The sequence below is a fragment of the Periplaneta americana genome, chromosome 6, assembly GCF_040183065.1.
Source record: "Periplaneta americana isolate PAMFEO1 chromosome 6, P.americana_PAMFEO1_priV1, whole genome shotgun sequence".
Taxonomy (NCBI): Eukaryota; Metazoa; Arthropoda; class Insecta; order Blattodea; family Blattidae; genus Periplaneta; species Periplaneta americana.
Genome location: NC_091122.1, coordinates 41,090,717 through 41,107,689, shown reverse-complemented (window position 1 = coordinate 41,107,689; position 16,973 = coordinate 41,090,717). Strand labels below are relative to the sequence as shown.

General features: G+C 35.5%; 1 protein-coding gene across 3 annotated transcripts in view; it reads right to left on the bottom strand.

Moving 5' to 3' along the window:
• The window catches only part of sti (sticky), an 82,175-nt gene that overhangs the window by 11,083 nt on the left and 54,119 nt on the right, over window positions 1-16,973 (bottom strand). For all 3 annotated transcript variants that reach the window (XM_069827989.1, XM_069827991.1, XM_069827990.1), the window contains exons 25-31: window positions 15,235-15,442; window positions 12,721-12,954; window positions 9,300-9,441; window positions 5,332-5,548; window positions 2,597-2,751; window positions 1,198-1,413; window positions 766-921 (exon numbers count right to left, since the gene is read on the bottom strand). In XM_069827989.1, the coding sequence (XP_069684090.1) occupies window positions 766-921; window positions 1,198-1,413; window positions 2,597-2,751; window positions 5,332-5,548; window positions 9,300-9,441; window positions 12,721-12,954; window positions 15,235-15,442 (1,328 nt within the window). The remainder of the gene's footprint in view (window positions 1-765; window positions 922-1,197; window positions 1,414-2,596; window positions 2,752-5,331; window positions 5,549-9,299; window positions 9,442-12,720; window positions 12,955-15,234; window positions 15,443-16,973) is intronic.

Below are 16,973 nucleotides of genomic sequence, written 5' to 3'. Positions count from 1 at the left end.
AATATTGGAGTGCAAGAGGTCAAATGACTTTATTGTCAAACGCCTGGCATTAGAAAACAACAACATTAAATACTAACCATATTTGATTATGCGACAAATTTAGACAATTATGATTGCTTACTGAAAAAGAAAGAACTCTCCATACACCACATTACTCAATGGACACATGCTGTGAAGAGTTTGATGATGGACTATGGCCATCTCATTCTTCTGTGTGTTATTTTTTAACTATATGCATAGGGAAACGTAAAACAAAAGATGTACCAAAATAATTTGCAAAAGTTACAAACTGAGATAAGAAGCACGCCATGAAATAACGCAAAAAAAAAAAAAAGTTTCGAAATTACTTTATCAATGAGAATTATGTACAGACCAGAGACGACACCATTTACAACTTACTGCTTTAAGGTGAAGGTGAGTCAAATATTTCGTATTTATTTTATTACTTTCCCTCATTATGCGACAAGAAATGGCAGTCACTTCATGACTGGGAAGGAAAGCATCTAACAGAGGCGAAAAATGCAACCTCTACTTCACACTGTACAAAATTCTCGAACGAAAAAAAATATTGTCATAAACAGTAGCAAAACTCACAAAAACAATCCAGGCAGCAAGAAAGCCTGAGATTTCACAGAGTAGTAAATTCCCTTCCTTAATTCTTTAAAGTTTGAAAACGAGACTGTGATTGCAGACCTAAACATCTTGTTTCCTAATCACCACTATAGCAGATATTGGTATGTGAAAAATGCTGGAAGTGCTACTTACCAAGGTAACGAGGATTATTGAGCTCAATGAATGTTTGATCTGGATAGTTCACAGTGGAACTGCTGTCATCCTGACATCGTGTAAAAGATGAATCAGACAGTTTCATCACCTCCACTGATGTGAAGTGCACAATAAATAAATAAGGCTTGCGATAAGCTGAAATATAACATGAGTATCATTTCAATAATTCATCTTGTTCCTAATTTTTATAACAACGTTCATAAATATTTTATAGTTTTACAGTAAGTTAAAATGACAAACACAAAACGCATACTTTACGGACATGCACTTGTATTTTATTTTTGTAACATAGCATATAAAAAAACTACATGCAAGTACATCTACTGTATTCTTTGTTAATTTATGTTCTTTAACATTTTACGTAAAACACAAATGAGACAAAAAAAAAAAGAGATTAATTATCAGAATTACCGAAGCTAAGGGGCAAATGACTCCATTTGATATCATCCAATCTCGTCCGTTGACCAAATTTGTCAACAAACACTCCAAAGGCACTAAAACACAAAAGGTACTCTGGTTCTTCTGTTCTGCTTTTAGTGACATCCAATATGGCAACTGGATAACTGTGCAATTGTTGTGCTCCAAATACAGCATGGGCCAAACTCTTGTCCGATGGATCTAAAAATTCTGATACATAAAAAGTATAAAATACAATTATTATTATCATTTATTTATTTTATAAACTGTATGATCATATAATAAATGCCTTGCACTCTTCTCTAAACATTTCCAGAATTTGGCACATTTGAGAAGTGAAGTGCTAGAAATAGGTAATGGCCTGGAATATTCTAAGTCTCAGATATAAGACAATGTGCAATGTCAGAGATCCAGAGCACAGATACAAATAGAAAGGAATGGCTGAGTTTTTCATAAAACATTCCCAAATTATATATAAAAATCTGCTTCCTTATATTTAGGGAAAGGAAGTTCATGCATTTGCATATTTGTTCTCTATTGTTGTGTGAATATGCTAAAAGATTATCTACATGAATCACAAATTTCTGAATATTACTTTTATTGTGCATAAAAGTGCATATTTTGCCTTTATTTATAAAAGCATCATATTTTAACATCTATGCAGGGAAACTGCATATTATGTATGTTTATTTGTCTTTCCCTCATTTTTAAAAGTGTGTAACCTCATAAACACGACTAATTTATGTTTATGAATTTTGAACGTAACGATGACGCCCGCATAGGGAGCCTCTCAAGTTAGCAATTGGTATTCCTTTACTGCAGTCTTTAGCAGATTTCGATAGAACAATATCCAGTTTAACATCAGTTCCAGGAAATGTAGGAAATAAAGTGAACGAGAAAAAAGCAAATATTCTTTCTAAAAACCCTGGCTATTATCAACTTAAATTCAAGATATTCTCGAAGGAAAAACACCCCAAAAACCAACAAAATTTTCTATAGAACAGCTCACAGCTTTTGTGCAAGCCCCTCTTACGTCTTGTGACGTAGAATGAAGTTTTTCACGCTACACAGGCGAAGAATGACAACAGAAAACATACGTCACTGCTTAGTTGTGAACTGTAACAGCATAAATGGAGCATTCAGCAATGAGGCAAGCACTTCAAAATCCATAGACTAAACGTAAGTTACCTACACCTTATTATTCTGTTAAAATAATCTCAAACTGATAATGCATATTTTGTAGCATATTTATCTATTTTTACGGCATAAATGCATACATATTCTTCACGTTTTTAGGGCATGAACTTACTTTCCCTACTTATATTGCAACATTCAGTACATCATCTTCAACGTCATTTAAAATAATTCTGTTCTATTCATTAACAGAGCTTACCTTCCATGGAAAAGTCGTTTATATCTATCTCGAAGAATTTGTTGCATCCCACAATTATGGAATGACGAGCAAAGTGAATGCAACTGCATGATTCTTCTATGTCAAGAACTTTTGTTTGTTGAAATGTGCTCTTGGAAACATTCCAGCGTAGTAACCTGCCAACAATGTCCATTTATTACAATGCCTATTTAAGAAATATCGATTTATATTAACTCCAGGATGCACGAGAGTTGGAATATAGGCTACAATAATGCATAACGAAGGTCTTTAAGACCCCTTGTGTAATAAAATTAATGAGTAAATATGAATTTTCTTCTCTTGGGACTACGAAAAACTTAAAACAGTCAACACATTTATTAAATAACAATGTCTAGCTCAAAATGTAACGATAAATGTATTGTTGTTTAATCAACTGTCCGAAGACAGTCTGAGCCTCACAAGTGATATCAAGAAGACACCACTTATGAGGCAACTAGGTCAGGAGATAATGGAATAGGGTAGCCATTCCTATTGTAATATTTGAACATAATGATGAATACATTTTAGTGAGTACAAATTAAAATTAAGAATAACAAATAACGAAACACTTCACATTTAACAATTGAATAAGTCAGAGCTAAAAGGAATTAAGTCAAAATATGCAGTTTTGGGTTATGCAACAATTTGAACAACGGATGTCATGCGCATCGAACGGTGGAAAAAGGAAGTAAGACTTTTAAATATTCTTTTGTCTTCTATAACATAAAAATATAATATTTGTGTTATTAGTGGAATGCTTTTTGCTTCTCCTGAAAGTTTGTGAAAAGTAACTTAGTTCCTTTTAGCTCCGACTGATTCAATTAATTTTATCAATTCTCTCTACAGTATTTCATCTCAAACAATAGCAGCTGCTGATCTGGAGCTGCGCTCGGGCTTGGGTTGGATCCCCTTTTGGACTCATTGGTTTCTTCAGAGGTTTTCCCCAGCCGTGGGACTGAAGCCGGATAGTATATGGCGAGTCCTCAGCCTCACTTCATTTCACACCTTTGGTCTGATTACCTGGTTGGGTTTTTTTCGAGGTTTTCCCCAACGAAAAGGCTAATGTTGGGTAATCTTTTGGCGAATCCTCGGACGTCACCTCATCTCACTACATCTCGCCAAAATATTGTAAAAAATTGTAGAATTGTAAAATAATTGTAAAAATTTGTAAAAACAATGTAATTGTAATATTGTAAAATTTTGACTTGTTCCACATCTTAAAGCTTCATTGCTCATGTAAGATCTATGGAATATAATAAATGAAAAAAATAAATAAATAAATAAATAAATAAAAAAAATAATAAAATATCCATGCTTGAACAACTCCTGTAACTGCAAGGAAGATAATTAAACTAATTGATTTTTGGGTATTTGGGCATAGGATAAGTTCACTGCCTTGATTTTGTGAGAACCTCAAAAACCACAAAGTTCAAAAGTTAACAATGTTGTTGTTGTTTTCTAATGCCAGGCGTTTGACAATAAAGTCATTTGACCTCTTGCACTCCAATATTTTTCAAAGATATTATCATGACCAGCCAATGAAGCACAGATTTTGAGGTGTTCCGAATCCATTCCTTGGTTTGAGATGCACAATGGGCAGTTAGGGGACTGATATATTCCAATTCTATGCAGGTGTTTGGCCAAACAATCATGGCCTGTTGCCAATCTAAATGCAGCTACAGACGATTTTCGTGGTAAATCGGGAATTAACTGTGGATTTTGATGCACAGAGTTCCATTTTTTCCCTTGGGATTGAGTTATCAAATTTTGTTTGTTGAATTCTAAGTATGTAGATTTAATAAATCTCTTCACAGAGTAATACGTAGATTTAGTAACAGGTCTGTAAGTAGCAGTGCTGCCCTTCTTTGCTAAAGCATCCGCATTCTCGTTTCCACAATGGGATGGTATCCATTGGAATACAATTCTTTTATTGAGTGATATTAATTGAGAGAGCATTTTAGTTATTTCTGCTATTTGAGATGAAGGTGTGTGTTTAGAGACTATTGATAGAATAGCTGCTTTTGAGTCTGACAATATAACTGCATTCCTAAATTTATTGATGTGGCATAGAAGATTCCTGAGACTTTCACTTATTGCAATGATTTCTCCATCAAAACTTGTTGTTCCATATCCAAGAGATCTATAAAGTGAGAAGAGACAGCACGTAACACCTGCACCGGCACCTTGTTCTCTGGAGATCAAGGATCCGTTGGTGTATAAATAAGCCAGTTTTGTGGAGGGTACCTAATATTAATTGTCTCTAAAGACAATTGTTTTAGTATTTCAGTGTTTACTTCTGATTTTAATATTTCTTCTGTTAAATTTAGATTATATTCTATATTTAATAGAGTTAAAGGGTTTGGTTTAATTTGTAAGTTTTCTTTTAAATTCGGGATATTGATTTTCTGTTTTAATTCTTGAACAATGGATATGAAACTTTTTTGAGTTTTGAATCTACAGAGAGGACTGTATGAATGCCAATTGTTTCCTGGTAATCTGATAAGTTTTTCATATTAAAATGTAACTTACTTGTTAGAGTTATTATAATATTTATTCCAAAACTTCCAATATCCAAAGTTAGAATAAGTCTCCAATGGCAATGGGGAAAAAACATAACACTTTTGTAACAGAAATTCTTCTACTAAAAGGCTCAAAATAAAACAGCTGAAGTAAAAAAATGTAAAACGATAATATATTGACAAAAACTGTAATCTTACATTATTCGTTTCTCTGTGGCAGCACAAAGGATAGTACGTGCATGATCCTTCTCGTCTTTGGTAGTTGAGGCTGCGAACAGAAGGCAACACCCTAAGCGACTGGGTTCATTATCTTGCAGCAGGGGGGTTGCAACAATACTGGGCTTCACGCATTCTGCTGCCTCTGCACTGCTTCTCACTTGACGCAAGTCACATTGCATTAATGTTCGCTGTTCTCCTACAAAATAATAAATTCATATTCATATTTATTATCATCTTACGGTTTTCAAGTAGTGGTTTCCCTCACATTTCTGCATACGGTCCACCACTATCCTTGATTACATTCATTCACATTACCTAATATATTTCTCATATCATCTATATCTTCCAATTACCTAAAGTTAAGCCCCATTTCTGTCTATTTCTTCTCCATCCTTTCTGATGTACAGTATTTTCAACTCTTTACCTTCTCTATCTTCCCTCAATCCCATTCCCGAATGCTATGCAATACTGTCTACATTTCTCTCATATAGAAACATTCTCGTCTACCTCTACTCATCCATCTCTACTATCATTGTCATCTTCCATTACTGTTATTCCTAATTTTCTGTTTATCTTAAAAACCTTTTTTATCTCCGACTAATATTCATTAATTTTTCTACTTTCTCATCTACATTATCGTATCATATTATTTGTCTCATTTATTGTTCCAATGTTTTAATGTTTGTAATAAATAATAAATTAGTTTTATATCTTGAATATGAAACTAACTTGGACATTAACAAGACGAAGTTAAAGGTACGGTCACACGTCACTACTTTTGCAGCGATGCAGTACAAAAAACTGCGCAACTCTTGTACTGCGACTTGTGAACGGTGCAACCCAAAAAGTAGCGGCTGCCGAACCTGCTGCTCTCTACTTTTCCATGCTGTGCGCAACTTAAAAGTAGCGACGTGTGAACAGGGTTCTCAGGGTTGCAGCCGCAGCATTTTTGATATCGGTTTTGTTGAAACTTTTGCTGCGGTTGCGACCAGTGTTGCCACCCAAATGTGTCAATCATACTTTTATTGTTTGGATGTATTTTAATGTTAGATGTGATGAAAATAAATTATTTGTAACAGTTATTAAATGCACAACACAGTCTGAGCATATTTTCTGACGATATAATTCACTTTTTTAATTTTCTGTAGCATAGTTTCAAACAGGAGGGTTGCCAACATTGATTACGTGAATATGCTGTTGGTTATCTTTTAAGTATATAGGCGTTTTTAAAAGCTTTATAGTAAAAATAATGCCAATTTCTGAATACTAGTTAGGACAGAAAAGCAAATAATAGATAAGTAAGCTTTCGTATGAGTTTATTAATAATGCGAACATAACCACAAAATGTATATTGGGAAGTCAACACGGAGATGGAAACCTGCAGCATGACTGCGGCTGCAAAAGTAGCGCCTTGTGTGTGAACAGACTCGCAACCTCCAGTTGCAACTTTTGCAGCACTCGGGTTGCGCAGCACGAAAAGTAGCGTGCAGCGCGCTACTTTTGGCTTACGTGTGAACACGACACACAACTTTTGCAGCTGCAGTACAAAAGTAGCGACGTGTGACCGTACCTTAAGACTATCCATACTGATCCTTGACCAATGCCATGTTTCCTTTAGAGAACCACCCTACACTCTACCATTTTTATTTTATTTTATTGGGTTATTCTACAACGCTGTATCAACATCTAGGTTATTTAGCATCTGAATGAAATGAAGGTGATAATGCCGGTGAAATGAATCCGGGGTCCAGCACCGAAAGTTACCCAGCATTTGCTCGTATTGGGTTGAGGGAAAACCCCGGAAAAAACCTCAACCAGGTAACTTACCCCAACCAGGATTCGAACCCGGGCCACCTGGTTTCGCGGCCAGACGTGCTGACCGTTACTCCACAGGTGTGGACCCAACACCCTATCATAAATGCCTGCTTCCTCACTAATGAACTATACCCTGCCAAGTATCAACTTTTGATCTGTGTACTGTGTTAACTTGGGAACAATGTAGATCAGTGGTTCCCAAACTTTTTAAAGACACGACCCACTTTTTGACGAGACTTTTGTTTGCGAGCCCCCCCCCACTACCATACCGGTACTTAACCCCATTCAAAAAATACAAATTCCTGTTAAAAAAAACAACAACGATAATTTTACTCAGAACCAGTGGATGCAATGACAGCAAAAAGGAAAACTCTTTCTCTTGCAAAAAAAAAAAAAAAGTTAATTTAATTCACGAAATACAAAAAAATCCCAAATGTGAAGATATCCAAGATGGCGCGATAAAGATATGATTAGCACACAGCTTCCTCTTAATGTTTTGCGCTTTTTTTGAACAGTACTATTCATAATTTACTTATTGTAGCTTTTTGGCAAGTAAATTGAATTTTTGTAATAGTTATTAAAAAGTTTTGAACAAATATAGCAAATCCCTATTTAGTGTTAATCCACATTTAAAGTTACTCACTGTTCCCAGAAAAGTGTTTAATATGCGTTCTACTGTAGTGAAACAATTGAAGAGTCCACTGCAAGAATGAGGGATGTCACTTTCTTGTCGAAAATGAACCAAGACTGTCAATGCATAGCTTAAGACATATAGCATGTACATACAGAGTTATATGGCATTAACACTGATAGTCATTGTCCAGTAATGATCGGAAAATCACAGTTAAGCTTTGAGCGCTAAGCATTTCAAACTTTCAATTGCTTCTCCTGCAAAATGTATTCCAAATGACATCCATCATTCTTGCAGTGGACTCTTCAATTATATAACAACTATACTGCAACAGTTTATAAACTCAGTTAAACTGAATTTCAGCAATAAATACATTACAGCTACTGCAAAGAAAGAACCAACTTTTGACATTTCTAGTGAAGCACTTGAAAGGTACAGGGTCAGAGTGCAACATTGAAGCTAGCAGTATTCCTTCTTCTCTCACCCTGGAGGCAGACAGAAGAGATTTTGTAGTATTGCTGATTAAGCATAGAAATATTTACAATACAATGACAATGGCTTCGTTGCTAAAGCCCGGCATTAGATAACAACAACAACAACATCATGACAACTGACAAGCAAACATTCTCATGGGGGCAGAAAAGAAAGTTAAATTTCTCTCTTCCATCATGCCAAAACAAGTGCTTATACAAATTTTGGCCACTCCACCGCAATTATGAGGCCATTCAGAAAGTGATTTTCCCTGGGGTCGTTTACAGAAAAAAGCACAATTTCATGCAAAGATTTATTGGAACAGATACAGTAATTGTCGCCTAATTTTTAAACATGTTTCCCATTGAAACTGAGACATTTGTCATACCATGGGATCAATTTTTGTATATTTTTGTCGTAGAAGTCTGCCGCCTGGGATCAGAACCGGCATGACAAATGTCTCATTTCTGGTGGGGAATATATTGAAAAATAACGCAATAATTGTTGCATCTGTTCCAATAAATCTTTCCATGAAATTGTTTCTTTTTCTGTAAACGGCCCCAGGGAAAATCACTTTCTGGACGGCCTCGTAATTGCGGTGGTGACCAAAATTTGTATAAGTGCTTATTTTGGAATTATTAACACGATGGAAGAAAAAAATTTAACTTTTTTATCTGCCTCCATGAGAATGTTTGCTTGTAAGCTAAGGTTCTATGTGGCAACACTATCTTCACTTGTCTTATGGTGCCAAAAAGGCAAGTGACAAATTCAGTTTCTATTGGGTGATCAATATGAGTAGCAGGTACAAGGGAGTTAAAAAATGAATGTTATGGAGCTGTCAAAAGTCGGTTCTTTCTTTGTGATAACCTTACAAAACTCTTGTGATATATTTTTTTAAATATTAAGATCTAAGTAGATAAATTAAAATGTCATAACTACTGTTTGTAGGTATTAACGGAAAATGTAAAAATCACTGACTTCAACTCTTAAAAAAAAACTCGTAACAATTTAACTGAATATGTTTTTGTACCTGCCAACACAATCAGACAGTTAAGTAGAGGCAACATAGATAGCTGGTGCACATGGGTTATTCCATGTATTTTAACAGGTTTTGCATTTTTCTCTTGCAGGCGGAAAGAAAATAGGCCTTCTTCAGCTCCAAGCAGCATTATCTGTAACATAGTAAAAACATATTTTTGTTTTTGTATAATAAAATATTTTCCTTTTTTTGTGATCCTAGAATAATTTATTTTAAATGTGTTATACATATTTTTTTTTTCAGCATCAAAACGACAATAGAAGAAAAAGCACTGATTCAATATCAAAAACTTATCAGATTACCAGGAAACAAGTGGCATTCATACAGTCCTCTCTGTAGATTGAAAACTCAAAAAAGTTTCATATCCATTGTTCAAGAATTAAAACAGAAAATCAATATCCCGAATTTAAAAGAAAACTTACAAATTAAACCAAACCCTTTAACTCTATTAAATATAGAATATAATCTAAATTTAACAGAAGAAATACTGAAATCAGAAGTAAACACTGAAATAATGAAACAATTGTCTTTAGAGACAATTAATATTAGGTACCCTTCACAAAACTGGCTTCATTTATACACCGACGGATCCTTGGTCTCCAGAGAACAAGGTGCCGGTGCAGGTGTTACGTGCTGTCTCTTCTCCCTTTATAGATCTCTTGGATATGGAACAACAAGTTTTGATGGAGAAATCATTGCAATAAGTGAAAGTCTCAGGAATCTTCTATGCCACATCAATAAATTTAGGAATGCAGTTATATTGTCAGACTCCAAACCAGCTATTCTATCAATAGTCTCTAAAAACACACCTTCATCTCAAACAGCAGAAATAAATAAAATGCTCTCTCACTTAATATCACTCAATAAAAGAATTATATTCCAATGGATACCATCCCTTAGTGGAATCCTGGGAAACGAGAATGCGGATGCTTTAGCAAAGAAGGGCAGCACTGCTACTTACAGACCTGTTACTAAATCTACGTATTACTTTGTGAAAAGATTTATTAAATCTACATACTTAGACTTCAACAAACAAAATTTGATAACACAATCCCAAGGGAAAAAATGGAACTCTCTGCATCAAAATCCACAGTTAATTCCCGATTTACCACGAAAATCGTCTGTAGCTGCATTTAGATTGGCTACAGACCATGATTGTTTGGCCAAACACCTGCATAGAATTGGAATATATCAGTCCCCTAACTGCCCATTGTGCAACTCAAACCATGAAATGGATTCGGAACACCTCAAAATCTGTGCTTCAGTGGCTGACCATGATAATATCTTTGAAAAATATTGGAGTGCAAGAGGTCAAATGACTTTATTGTCAAACACCTGGCATTAGAAAACAACAACAACATACATATTTTTTGTCTAAGGGCAAGAATGTGACTGTTCATCATTCACCCATATGAAACCAGTTGTGTAGACCAATTTATCGACAGTCTTATTGCCAAGGTGCACCATATAGGAGAATCTACACTACATCTGCAATGAAATGAGACGATGATGATGATGATGATGATGATGATGATGATGGAGATTTGTTGGAATTCCACAGGGGAACTGGAGCTCCCACAGAAAACCCCTGTGTTACCTGAACCAAGGGCTTGTCCAACAAGTTCAACTCACTTTTTTTATAAGGTTTTCAATGCTCACACCAAACTGGCTGAACCAAAAATCTCGTAAGCTAACTAAACTTTATCGAGCCACTGCACAGTGGTCCAAAACGCAAATCTAGCTGGACAAAATTAACAACTTTTTTGTGTACAAACTATGATTATATTTGTATGAGAGATGCATTTATACAAATTAACAACTTCTCTGCTATGTAACAGATTTTTATGAAACTTTGTACAAGAATTACAAGTAGCATACATTCTTCCCCAAAGCAAACTGACTTCTGAAACACAATCCTTCTGTCGGAATTTCTCTGACAAGAGATTCTATCAGTCTGCACTTAGTTTCGACACTACTTAGGATATATAAAAAAAAATGTCCTACTTTTGGAGAATAGGGAGTCGGCTGAGTGGCATCAAGTGGTTACAATGATTTTATGATACTTGCAGGAAATTTTATTTTACAATTTAACCAACCCTGGTGTTTCAATAAAAACGTAGTATGGTGTTCCTACTCGACTGTTTCCAGAATTTCGAAAATCAGATTTTAAATAGTTCATTGTCTTTTTGTTAACTGAAAGTGGTAACACTACAGTCCTGTAATCTAATTCCTCTGTGACAAATACTATTAATTATTAAATAAGAACGAACTTAAAACGTCTAGAGATCTATGGAATTTAGTACAATTATAATAGTATAGTAACTTCAATATTTATATTTCATAAGATCTACAACTGTTGACAATCTCGTAAAGACATATGTTACCAACCTGCAGGTTATTGTACCTACCACCTTAAATGTTTAGAAATTCAAGGATTGTTGTAGGGCATAAAAATGTTTCATCGATCCATTTTAATCTATTCTTTTAAAAATATATTTCAATATTTATAATAATCACAAAATTATTTTTTCTTTAATGACTGTCAGTCATCAGTATGCTCATATTCAATATTATGTTACAATATTTGCATTCTTTAAGCTAAAATTTGCTGTAGAAATTTAACAATTATAGTCCCGACGCTGTTATTTCCGGCGTGACTCCGCCTCTTTCCTTACGTCTTAGAAAGTGAAGGCTCTATAAAGTCTAGGTAGGTAGTATCGTTCGCCATTTTTGTTCTTATGTTGCCGAGCTACCATACAAGGAATCTATTTGCCACACCGTTAAACATTATCATGTCGTAGCTCCTATGATAATAAATGAAACGCAATGTAATTCAGCAAATAATTGAGCAGCAAATAACGTCGTGTGCTTTCTGCGAACGCCAACGAAAGAGCTAAAATGGCGGGCGATTATATTAAGTATTTATCGAGCCTTAAGAAATGAATCAGAAAATCACAAGACGCACACGTTTAAATGTAGCTGACCTGCAACGCGATTGACTGCCGGAAATTAGAGCTACGGGACTATAGTCCTTCACACTGTCGAACACACCGCCTTCCTTCTTTCACACTGAGTAACTGTCTTGCACTACAAGCAAGGTCAGCTGTCTGCTGGTCCAACTTCATGATAACATGGTGCTGACATACTGCTAATTATTGTAGTTTAGATAATGGAGTGTGAAAGTTCAGTAAGTTTACAATACTATCTCATCAATAAAATGCACTTTCACATGGATGATCAAAGTTAATTTTGTCCCCCTAGATTCGCGTTTCGAACCACTGTGCACTGAAACTATTGAAATTTATAGACAAAATAAACTCTTATTTCTCGCACACAGCCTCATTATATGTGCGCAAAAGAGACAAAGACAAAGATAAGTAAAAAATACAACTAGTAAAATAAGCGTACATACCCCTGGACTAAGTTGTAAGCAACAGTTAAGGTCCAATCCTTCAGTCCGATCTATGTGGAGTAAAGTGGTTCCTTGATACCTAGAAGGTTGTCCATCAACATCCTTTCTATTACTATTGTAACGCTGGACAACTGCCTCTAGTGCAGACACCCATGACTGCTTATCAGAAAGACCGAGTGTCATAATCAAAAGACTGCTCCCAGGCCAGCATGTTGTTCGTGGGCTCACTTCAACCTATAAAATAAATTATTTCAAATGAATTCCCTTGCGTTTCTTTACATTCTAGTCATTAATTTGAATACAATTTATAAACAAGTACCAGCTGCAGTGGAAAAACCATGTCCAACAAATAAATCGGAACAGACTTCCAAAAGTGATGCTTCAATATCATCCCGAAGGGAAGAGATCTTTAGGTCGTCAAAAAAAGGGGGGCCTTATACTTGTTTGGACGATGATGATGAATTTGAATACAACACATTTTAGAAAATTCCATGCACAATCTACAGAATGGCTCATGTGATGTGTTACCACTCGTTTTTCCTTCTTAAGAACATATTTGTTGTAAACAAAAGGTATTGTATCTATCTACAAACGAAACTGATGAATCACTAAATATTGTGCAATGCTGGTACTACTTTAAGGAATGCTGTCATAAAGTACAGGTATTGCCTTTAAAAAATGACCCAGAAAGCAGTGGCGGTTCCTCGGGGGAGGGAAGGGAGGAACATCCTGCTCACATTTTTTTTTCTTTTGAAAGTAAATACCAAATAAAATATGTGCCTTGAAATTTGAGGAAGATTCGATAATTTTTAAGTTCTCAGCTATAAGAAAACCTCGGTTCTTCGAGTTTTAAACGACGCGTGCTCATGTGCTGCTAGAAAACTGTGAGAAGGATGCGAGATTGTTTGTGTTGAGGAAAGGCACTCCATTCCTCCTCTACTGCAGTTAACACACATAGACAACAGTGCACTAGCGGCCAGAGAAAGAAGCAGAGTTTTAAAGCAAGTAAATGAACGGATAGGGAGGAGATCCTCTTCTGAATCAGCGCATGGGTGGGAAATAGAAACCGACTGGTCTTGCAGCAAGCTCGCTACCACTGCCATCTAACGATGCTGCATTCAACCAGACTATAACACATCTAGGAGGAGGCACAATAAAAACAGTTTTAACGCAAAGCTATGAAAGACATCATATAAACTATTTTTTTTAATTATAAATAAAAAATATTATTCATTGCACTTTATAAAAGCTACTATTCATGGCTTGAAACTTTCGAGGATATTTGAAAGTTAAAGTTGGGTTTATATAAAACAAAGAGGAAGTAGTTAGTAACGCACGTCTTTTGGCCCCTGAAATCCACTTCCATTCATTGTCTACTAGACAGGGCAATAGCCACAAGATCTGACATTCTTCAAAAGCATGTGATACAGAACTTGTAAAATGTACATGTGGCAACACAGACCACCTGGGTGAGTGTAGTATTCTCGCTTTCCTAATATTATTTCCATTTCCATTTCCGTAAAATGGTTCCGATTACGTGATAGTAGCTGTAGTCTCTTCCAACACGTGTGATGCTGTAGTGTGCTGCGAGGTTGTGAATTTCCTTATAATTGTTAATTTGTGCAATTATTCAACAATGAATGGAAGTGAAAACATAATATATTTTGTAAAATTTCTGAAACTCAGTTTACAAGAACAGATTATTGCTATACAGAATGGAAGGCCAACCCCAACACTACCTGATCTAAAATGTATGCATGTAGGCTAATTTGTAGCATGTTTCATTCAAGAAGGTATCATTTCGTGCTGTTAACTTCTTTCCTCCTCTTAAGAAATACGCAGGAGCCGCCACTGCTAGAAATATATTCAATAAGCACCATTTAAAGTTATCGTATTTACTCGAACTTTTTTCAGCTGAATTTAGTCTCCAAAATTGGGATGCACATTACAATCAACAGTGCACTAGATTCCTATGCAAACTCGAAAATTTTGCTCAACGTTCTGCTAGGTTCTGCATCTGCTTTGGCTCTGTTTAGGTTACCCCATTGTTCTTCATTACTCAATGTTCCTCACTTCGTGCACTTCTGTATTTTCGTAGGTATTATCGTTAATACAGGCAAAAACTCCAAAGTAAGTTGCACTTGATCAGGAGATGGAAGACAAAAAGAGAAGGGTGTCATATGAAGCAAATTTCAAACGAAAGGTTATACTTTATGCTGAAAACCATGGAAACAGGCAAGTTGCAAGTTGCAAGAAAATTCGGTGTAGCAGAGAGTAAGATTTGCTTGTGGTGCCAATACAGAATGGCGATATTTGTTTCTAAAGCAATGAGGAAGAAGTTCACCGGCCTGCAAAAAGGAAGTCATCCTGAGGTAGAGGTTTTGAAATTCATACAGGAGAGGAGGAAAAATGGACTCCTTGTGACACAATTAGAAGTAAAGTTAATGAGGTAAAGTTGTAGAATAAGTTATGATAAACCATTTATACATAAAATAACACAATAAACAAACTTACCTTAAGTATGAATGGAAGATCAGATTTTGCAGTACTGACTACTTCCGAATATGGCACTGAGCTCAATATACTTGTTGTACCTTCTGGTCGGCACACCAAGAATGTACTTGTTGGACACATTGTTTCATCGGTAGGTTCATGATCAAATATTTGCAGTTCACTTCCTTCCAATCTCAGGTACTTGCGTTCCCAGCACGACCTACCTCTTCTGCACAAAAAGGAGCAAAGAATGACAAACTGATATTTTTAGGCAAAGATTTACACACACATACAGGATGGCAGGGCTCTTAACTTGCTATTATTCAACCTGATTCTACAAGTGAGCTCATAGATGTTGCTAGTGCCGAGGAGTACAGATAACTTAGTTCGTCAGACACTACTCAGAATGCACCACAGGTGGTGGGTCTACATTACACTCATAATAAAAAGTGATGATGATAATGACGACGAAAAATTATTGGGATGTCATAGGACAAATTAAGTAAGAATGTTACAAGATTGATTGCAGAACACGTTACGAACTAAAATCGAACTTCCTTCAACGCATGCATTAGTCAAGTATGTTCTCAGAAACAGTTTGGAATTTTACGCTGTTGGAACATTTCTTGAACACCTTTTTTCACAGCCTTCGGAGTTTCTTCTCATATTAAAATTATATTCATCTTCCGAATTTAATTCGTCATAAACTGTATCACCTTTCAATTCACTCATGATAGACTATTTTTTAATTTTAATCTGCCCAATCTCAAAGTACTTTAACCTCAACCTCAGATTAAGCCATCTATGCATGCGTCAGGAGTTCAGAATACCCAGTTCCTGCTCTTAATCGAGAACCAATTTCACTCGTTCCAAACTAGTTCCAAAGCACGTTGGAAAAGGAAACTGGAAGTTCAAGAATCAGTTCAAGTCTTGTGCTACTGTGCATGAGCAAGGTTCAGAATCGATTCTGAACCGTACTAGAACAAACCTTTTGTGGGCAGAATGGATTTAGATTGCACTAGAAAACTTAAGAATTTAAAAGACTGAATTAACCTTTGTCTTTAAATTAAAAGAAAAGCTCTAGAATTAAACTTCACAAGAACGAGACACTTTTAGCCTATACAGTAGCAATACCGAGTGTAGTTGATAAAAAGTGTACAGACTCAGATTTTGTTACAATATATTTTAAAAGAAAACAATATTTCAATACTTTCACTATAGCATAAGCATTATGCTTATGGAAATTCAGTGACACAATTGAGGTACACGCAACAAATGGACTCATTCTCCAATGTTGACCATTAGAAGAAGACTTGATGATAACAAGAAACTGCAGAATGTCGTGACCGTTCTGTAACAAAGAACGAATAATGAAATTCTGTGGTACACGCATTTTTATATCTGGATTCACTCCTAAGCTGAACAGTTGGAGCTGTTACAAATGGTTAAATCAAATCAGGGTCAGTTGTGTAGAATTAGCCATTTTTGTATACTTCTACACAACAGAACACTTTCAGAAATTTTCGAGTAAACAGATATACTGTTCTGTATTCAGTCTCTTTAGGTCAAATTTTCCAAACAATCTTTAGTTATTACCAAAATTTTAAGATTAATTTTGTGACTGGCCAAATGTACAGAAGTGATTAAAAAATGAGCAGAACTCTAAGGCTCACTGTATATGCAACACTACAGTAACGAAACTGAAATAAAATGTATATACTCTCATGTTTAGCAATTTAACAATCCATCAAGTTGCATAC